The sequence below is a fragment of the Sapajus apella genome, unplaced genomic scaffold (assembly GCF_009761245.1).
Source record: "Sapajus apella isolate SASKATOON/1434 unplaced genomic scaffold, GSC_monkey_1.0 scaffold1, whole genome shotgun sequence".
In the NCBI taxonomy this organism is placed as follows: Eukaryota; Metazoa; Chordata; class Mammalia; order Primates; family Cebidae; genus Sapajus; species Sapajus apella.
In genome coordinates this window covers 81,501,500-81,510,314 of record NW_022436941.1, presented here as the reverse complement: position 1 = coordinate 81,510,314, position 8,815 = coordinate 81,501,500, and the positions used below count along the sequence as shown (strand labels likewise).

The window sequence follows — 8,815 nt, the reverse complement described above, 5'->3', positions numbered from 1 at the left end:
GGCAGGAGAATCCCTTGCACCCAAGAGGCAGAGGTTGCAGTGAGCCGATGTCACATCACTGCACTCCAGCCTGAGCAACAGAGCAAGATAATGTCTCAAAAACAAACAAACAAAAAAACCTATCATCCAGAACTGTAATTAGCGGGGTGGAAATCTGCAGTTTTATGAACTCTACTGAAAATTTGTAGTATACTGCTCCTCTTAGATAGGAATACTTTTGTATTTTTTTGTTCCTCACAAAGTATTACTGTTTCATTTTTTTCTATTGTCTAACCCCCAAGACCCTGGACTGAAGACCCAGCCAGCAGTCTGTGCTGGGTTTGAATTCACCATTAGCACCTGGGGTAACCTCAATCCGCAGAATCTAAGAAGACAAGTGAGGCGATGTTTGTGGAGTCCAGTGGCTGAACCTACTCTGCTATAGAAGAAATACCCCAATTGTCCTTCCTAAGCAAAAATTGCCACGATTCCCCATAAACAATCAGTTGTCCATTGACTGTTATAAATAGACTTCAATACACAACCAGCTCTCTGAGGGAGAGTTTATAACTGTTGACCAAAGACACAGTAGGGAAGGGAAATGAGAGATTTCCACATAGCAAGAGAATGACTTGTCTGCAGTCTGCAGTGAATAGGGTGGCACACAGATCTCCCATTTAAAATATGTCAGCATGCCTTGGACTCAAGTGAAAATTATGGGGACAGCACAATGGGCTTCATGTGGGAGTCTATTTCAACAGATACTGTATTCTTCTCTCATGAGCACCCTTGAATTCAGGATTGTGAAATAAGCGGTGGTTACCAGCAGATGTCCTGTCAAGTGCTGGTCACAGGAGATATTTTCAATGATACAGAGCAAGATACACTCTAACTGTGATAAGAACTAATCCCTTACCCTATTTCTTCCCCATTTCCTGTTTTGTTTCCTTTTATCTTTTCCAGGATGACTCCCCTTGCACAACCTCGTTGACAACCACTCTCTATGAGACAGTGTTCCCGAGCAGCTTATTTTAACCAGAACCAGTCCCCAGGATGAGGTGCTGTCTCAAAAATCTGATCAGGTGTTACAGAGAACAGGCTCTGGGCATCCAGCCACAGGCACAGGCCTCTCTGTACTGCAGCAGATCTGCCCACAGCTGCTCTGAGTTCTGACCAGCAAGCCAGAGACAACTGGATGTGGTGGAGGTTGAAGGTAGATGCAGGTATTGTCACAAAACTCAGTTAAGACTAAGCAGGGAAGGATACCACATGTGAGAGACACAAATGTGGGAATAAAGATGGTGGCACAAAAGAAAGGCACAGGAGAGCAGGATCCATCAGGAAAGACTTAGCAGAATGTTTCTTCACTCAGTAGAATATATAGAGATGATGAAACGAAAAGGTCATGTTTTGATAGAAAATGGTATGTTTAGTGGCCAGGCGCAGTGGCTCATGCCTGTAATTCCAGCATTTGCAGAGACTGAGGTGAGAGGATCATCTGGTCAACATGGTGAAACTCCGTCTCTACTAAAAATACAAAAATTAGCCGGGTGTGATGACACGTGCCTGTAATCCTAGCTACTCGGGAGGCTGAGGCAGGCAATCACTTGAATCCGGGAGGCAGAGGTTGCAGTGAACAGAGATCACACCACCGCACTCCAGCCTGGGTGACAGAGTATTAAAATAAAGAAAAAGAAAAAGAAAAGAAAGGAGAAGGAAGGAAGGGAGGAAGGGAGGGAGGGAGGGAGGGAATAGTATGTTTAGTGCATTTTTAAGATGTAGCTTTTCCAAAACTGTGTGAAATATGATTGGAGACACTGAAAAATTTCATATGCATTCCTAGGTTGATTCTCATCCCTTAAGTTTTAAAACTATGATAAATTTTCTTTTAAAATTTTACTTCTGAGATAAAAATAAACCTTCATGATTGCATTTGATCTACCCAGAGTCAGCACCCATCCTATGACCTCAGTCTACCCTTAAGTTAACGTAAGTGAGAACACTCATTATTCCAGTTTAAATTAGAGAATGTCTTTTTTTTTTCCTTCTGGTTGAGAGGCATGCAATTTAATGCCAGGACCTAGTTTAAAGCATTAGAAGTTCTTCTATTTTAAAGATGGAAAAACTTTGAGTAGGTAAAGGAATGTTTCTCTAGAGATGTATATAGAAGCATTTGAGATTTCTCCTGCTAGGAATCTGTAGATCGCTACTTTTTACTTCAATAAACCACTGTTCCTCTGTTTTCTCTTTTGTAAGACAGACCTTCCTCATAGTAAGAAAATTAATAGTTAGAATGCCTTGCACCAGGCACTTAATAACATAACCTATTACAAATTAATTCACTTTAAAGCTTCCCACTGTTTTTTTCTTTTCCAGGATAACTTCTATTGAAGTATAATACACATGCAGATGTGCCCAGAAGCATACAGTTTGATGAATTTGCACATAAGTATACAGTTTGATGAATTTTCACAAACTGAACACACTTTGAGGCCTCTGCCCAGATTAAGAGTCAGAACATCCCCCACACTTAAGAGCTCCTTTTTTTTTTTTTTTTTTGAGACAGAGTTTTGCTCTTGTTACCCAGGCTGGAGTGCAATGGCGCGATCTCCGCTCACCGCAACCTCCGCCTCCTGGGTTCAGGCAATTCTCCTGCCTCAGCCTCCTGAGTAGCTGGGATTATAGGTACGCGCCACCATGCCCAGCTGATTTTTTGTAGTTTTAGTACAGACGGGGTTTCACCGTGTTGACCAGGATGGTCTCGATCTCTTGACCTCATGATCCACCCGTCTCAGCCTCCCAAAGTGCTGGGATTACAGGCTGAGCCACCGCGCCCGGCCCAAGAGCTCCTTTTATACTTGCATCCCACACCCTACCTTCAGCTAACAGTAACGTTAATCTAGTATTTGCTTTGCCATTTGCAAAACACTTATTTGGTGAAATATACATAAAACTCACCATCTTAACCATTTTTAAGTGTGCAGTTCAGTAGCACTAAGTGCAATCCCATTGATGTACAACCATCACCAGCATCCACCTCCAAAACTCTTTTCATCTCAGGTAACTGACACTCCACACCCATGAAGCAGTGTCTCCCTATTCCCCTCTCCCCCTAGCACCTGGCAACCACCATTTTACTTTGTCTTTACGAATCTGACCACTCTGGATACTTTAATATAAATGGATTTGAAGTGTTTTTCCTACTTTTGCCGATTTTTGTTCTCTACATACATAGAATCACACATCTATGTTTTACCCTGTATCTAGTTTTTCCCTCAACATGTCTGTGGGATTTATCAGTTCATTTACAGAATTCTTCTTTATCTCTTCTCATTAAATAATACTCTCCTGTGTGAGTATGCCACGATTAATGTATTCTACTGATGATGAGCATTCGGGTAGTTTTCAATTTGGGGTTTTTACATGTAGTGCTGCTATATCTTTTGGTAAAATATGTGGCTAGAAAGGAAATTGCTAGAGCACAGGGTATGCATGTGTTCAGCTTTAGTAGATATTCCCATCACTTTTTATTAATACATTAATACATTCAAGTCACCAAAGAAAAATGATCTTTCATACACGACTTATACAATCTCTTTCATGAAGGACAGCAGTTACATATTTGCATTCACATGATGCTGTGGACTCTGCCCAGAAGAGTGAAGCTGCCCACTCACTCAACTTCTCCCACCTCAAACCCCACACTCCAGCTCTACTGAGCTTTCTCTGCTTAGCTGAACACCTTTCTCCTACTCTTTTCTCCGTAGGCCATAGTGGGTGCTGCTTAACTCAGCCTGTACCCTCTTTCTACATGGTTTGATGGCTGTTCGTCTCTCAGACCTCAGCCCCTTTAAGAAGTGGTACCAAAGCACAAAGCTGCCTCCTCGGAATGCATGACATCGTGAGCCCATTCTTTTTGGAATGTAAGTCTGAGGATGAGGCTCTGACATTCTCTTTTTACCCAGGTCTTGCCACTTACTACTTCTGCTTCTTTTGATCTTTTAGGAGTTGTCTGCACATGCAAATCAAACTTATTTTGAGCCTCCATTCTGGGTTCCCATTGACATAAACATGATCCTTAGAATATATACAAATCCACACCACTTAGATTGCCATCAGCAACCAGGACTACCCAGTAGCACTTTCCAAAGACTAAGTACAATCACAGATAGCACTGAACTCTGAGTTGGTCTTTCATGTTTGGCAAAAACAATGCTCTGCATCTACATGGTTTCATTACTGAACGGGAAGAGCAACATGGACTGATGCCTTAAAAGTAATTCCAGTTAACAGTTCCTTTCACACTAACAGTAACCTAGATCACCCAGAAATAATCAAAGTAGAAACTGCCATGGCTTAAAGGAAATAAAAACGAGGGAATTCATTCAGATCTTTTTCTCCATAAATGTGAAGTTATATCATGTTCATGGGTGGGAAGATACAGACATTCAGACATTTCCCATTAGAAATGGGAATATATAGTATATAGTACACATTCTCTCAGCACCCTAAGTATACCTTAAAACATAGGAATTAAGTTAATATGGACATGAAAATGAACAAAAATTAATGAATTGGAATAGAATGCCAGAAAAGACTTACTAGACTTAAAGAAATTTAACTTGTGATTTTAAAAAATAATGTCCAAATCAAGGTGGGGGAAGTTCAAATAGTCAATAAAAGGTTAGAACAGTTGGCTACTTTTTAAAAAAAAAGACCTGTGTCAGATAAGAATGTATTTGACTGCAGGTAACCAAAAAAAAAAAGAGTAAAAAACCAAGCTAACAGTGGCCTAATTAAATAGAGATACAATTTCTCATAAACTAGGAGACTCCACTAGTACCACCCACCTAATCAATGATACTGTAAGGCGAGTGTGGCAGTCTCTGGCCCACAGGCCAATCGTTGCAATTTTGCACAACTCAAAAATGAAGAATTATCTTTAAGTGGTTGAAAAAGAATATTTTGTGACAAGTCAAAGTTACATTAAGTTTAAATGTTAGGGCCCATGAATAACATTTTATTGGCATGCAAAGATGCTTGTTTGTTTACATTTCCTCAGTGGCCATTTCTATGCTTCAATGCCAGAGTTGAGCATAGTTAGACAGAGGTTGTATGGCCTACAAAGCCCAAGGTATTTACTATCTGGCCCTCTGCAGAAAAATCTTACCAATCCCTGCCCTAAGGAACCCGCACTCCTTCCAGCTTTGTCATCTTTGTTATACATCGCCCCCAAGTAATGGAGTGCTTTATTTCTGCAAACTAGGCCCTCAACTCCAAAGCAGATGACTCCCTGGAAAACCTGTAGACTCTCACACCTGGCTGCCTGGAGATTGGCACTGCCAGGCCTAGACACAAGGCCTGGGAGCCCCCAGCTTGCCCCACCCAGAAGCATTAATGTATAAATAAGACCACAAACACAAGAACTACAAGAGGCAGAGTGTGTATGATCTTCTTATGGAGAGACCAAATAGGAGCCAATAAAGTCAGAGACTGGCTTATCCATCTAATACCCCCATGCAGAAAAGAAATATATTTGCCACATTTTGTTATATTAAGAGTTTCTATAAGACAAAAAAAAGCCGGATAAACTCAAAGAATTCAACTGGCTAATTAGATATATTCAAGTTTTCATTTTTAAGGATGTAACTTAACAATAAAATGTTTCCCTTACCAAAAGGACTTGCCCTGTGTGGGGAAAATGATCTCACAGTTGAGAGAAATGTTAAACTGGCATAGTTTTTTGGGAGATCAAATTGCACCTCTGACATTTGCTTAGCAATTCTACTTGCATATAAGAATCTGGATTCAGGCCAGGAGCAGTGGCTCATGCCTGTGATCCCAGCACTTTGGGAGACTGAGGTGGGCAGATCATGAGGTCACGATATCAAGACCATCCTGGCCAACATGGTAAAACCCCATCTCTACTAAAAATACAAAAATTAGCTGGGCATAGGGGCACACACCTGTAGTCTCAGCTACTTGGGAGGCTGAGGCAAGAGAATCACTTGAACCCGGAGGCAGAGATTGCAGTGAGCCGAGATCACACCACCGCACTCCAGCCTGGTGACAGAGTGAGACTCAGTCTCAAAAAAAAAAAAAAAATCTATATTCAAAGATGATCACAGCACTGTAATAATGGGTGACTTTAAAATGCCCTTTTTGAATGTCCACCAATAAGGGAATCAGTTAAACGGGTATTGAACTATTTAAATACAATAAACAAGCTAATGTCCATGAAAAAAAAAATTAGGATTTTGAAATGTCTCCATAACACCTTGTTAAAGAGCTATAGGACTGTTTTAAAGCTATGTTCTTATACAAAGAAAGCCGTCTGGCAGGGCACATGTCACACCTGATAGTCACTACCTTCGTATAGGATTGGGGCTAGAAAGTCAGTTTCTCATATTGCACACTTTGCTATTAAACTCAAAAGCACAAACTACTTCCATAAATTTGCCAGAACTTCAGTCGCAGGGGTATAAAGAAAGGAATCTAAAAAGACAGAAGTTAGTTCATCCTTATTTCATGAAATCCACCATACAGCTGAGACCGAACTTGGGAAAGTCTGGAGCCAGGGGTGGCTCTCTGCCTCCTCTATGCTCAGCCCTCACCCTGACCACCATTCTACAGGGATACGCTGCAAGACGCAGGCTAACGTGAACTACAAACACCCACCGAGAAAGTAAAATTTTAAAAGTTCTCAATTTAACTAATATGACCCTCCTCCTATTAGGACAGATAACATGTTACTGAAGTTCTGAGTGTCATCTAACTTTTGTTTCTCTTCTGCCTCAAAAAATCTAATGCGTAGTTTTTGTATTAATATCTACATTGGAGTACTTCCTTATATCTTATTCTGAACCTGAGTTTTAGAACTTAAAGCCAGGAGTCACTGAGTGAATGCTGTAATGAACAAACATTTGTATCCAAGTACACTGTGCTGCTTCTTTCCCGCAATCCTTGACAATAGGATTTGAAACCCAACATCTAGCTACTCATTCTGATTCAGAGGTTCAAGGGCATTACGCAATAGATATCCAACAAAAGATTCCCACAATAGTACTAGAGTTTTATTAAGGATAGTAGAAAAGTACTATCATGAAGTTCCTTAAATGACAGTGAGACAAACCTTCCATGAGGCCAGAGGTCCCCTCTGCCTAGATCAGTTGAGTGACATCCTCCACTCCCAGGTTCCCATCTGACACTAAGTTGTGAAGGCCTTGGTGCCCTTTACCCATGACTAGTCCTTGACAGAATGCTTCCTTGGATAGAGCCCTCACTCTAAAGAGGCCAGGAGTGCTAGGTGGGGAGGAATTTACATGCTGAAGCCAGTTCTGGACCAGCCCCAGGACTACGGTACAGAGAGAAACAATAACAGCTGAATAGCTCAGAAGAGTCCAAAGCCAGCTTAACACCAGTAACAATTTTACCCCTACCCCAAGAGCTGATACGCATCCAATTCCAGTTCCTCTTTCTCCACCTACATGACCCCAGAGGCGGCACTAAGCCTGGCCCACTCATAATCTAGGACAGCGATAGTCAGACATCTCAAAGGGCCCAGCTTCCCAGGGGTAGGAGTGACTGAGAACAGCACTAGGAGTCCTCTGCCCACATCAAAGAGAAGCATCTAAGAGGGGTTACTGCCATAATGCCATCCTTCTTGCTGTGCTTTGAGAAACAAGCCAAATCCCACCTCCCTTTAAAGAGCTCTAGTCACTATGAAAACCAATCCCAGCCCCAACTAGAGTCCTGAGACTTAGGTGGTCCTGAGGCCAGTAGGAGGCTTTGGGGTATCTCAAGAGCAGCCATACTTCTCCACCAAGGAAGAGTTCACGTGGTGCCCACTCATCTTGTGTTTGTTATCCTGGACCATCAAAGAGAAGAGTCAGACCCTGGTGGGATGGCAGATCTGGAAGAGCCGGGGACAGGTAGGTACTCCCCTCTGCAGAAACAAAGGAGAGAGTAGTGAATGCCTTATAGCCACAGCCTCATACTTAAGGGCATTGGGAGACTTGGTAGGGGTATATGGGAAGGAAGGAGGAGGGCCTGGAGAGAAGCTGCTGGATCAGGGCTGCTTCAGAACAATCTTTAGGAAGCCGGTGTTGTTTCTTATGAACAAAGATGAAGGATAAGGTCACAGTGGGGGGAAGATGCTACACACTGCATCAGTGCTAGATTACATTAGTGCCAACTTCAGTGGCTTCCTTGACATAAAAGGAGCCAGGTCTAGAGAGTTGAGCACTTAAACCTATCCCAATATGACCCCAGAAGAGAAAGAACAAGGCTCCATGTCTTACCTTATAGCACTCAAAGTTGGATTGATGGAGCTCACTGCTGAGGGCCAGGCAGATCCCCTGACAGTAAGGGAAGCTGAGTCTTGGATGCAACAATACACTCGCCCCAGGCAGCTCTGTGAAGTTTCACCTTGCGATCCTGCAGATGGCAGAGATTCTCTGCTGGAAACATATTCTGGCCATGGCCTATCTCCCAGTGGTTCTGGCCCGGGATCCCCAGGATCTGCCATTCCATGTTAGGGAGAAAGAGCTTTTGGACATAAGGCAGGTGAAACAGGGATGGCTGTGTGTGGGACAAGGTCATGAACAGCAACACTACATCTTATTTGCCTTCAAACTCTAGAACAAGCTCAGTGGCATGGGGGACAATGGGCATGCAAGCCCATAACTTTATCAAGGAAACCCCTAAGAAGGGAACTGCCTCAAAACCGAGAAGCCAGTAGCTGTTTAGGAACTGGGAGCCTATAGGGAAAGAAGTGGGGAAGCTCCAGGAGGCCGCTATCATGGAAAGTCCCATGTCCCTTTCAACTTCTTACGCC

At 42.6% G+C, this 8,815-nt stretch overlaps 1 protein-coding gene across 1 annotated transcript; it reads right to left on the bottom strand.

Annotated features, from left to right (window-relative positions):
• Positions 1–7,777: 7,777 nt before the first annotated feature.
• Positions 7,778–8,511, bottom strand: LOC116563614 (growth/differentiation factor 3). Its single transcript, XM_032296348.1, is given in 3 exon segments — positions 7,778–7,924; positions 8,280–8,355; positions 8,357–8,511. Coding segments are annotated over 3 exon segments (378 nt in total).
• Between the last annotated feature and the right edge of the window lie 304 nt (positions 8,512–8,815).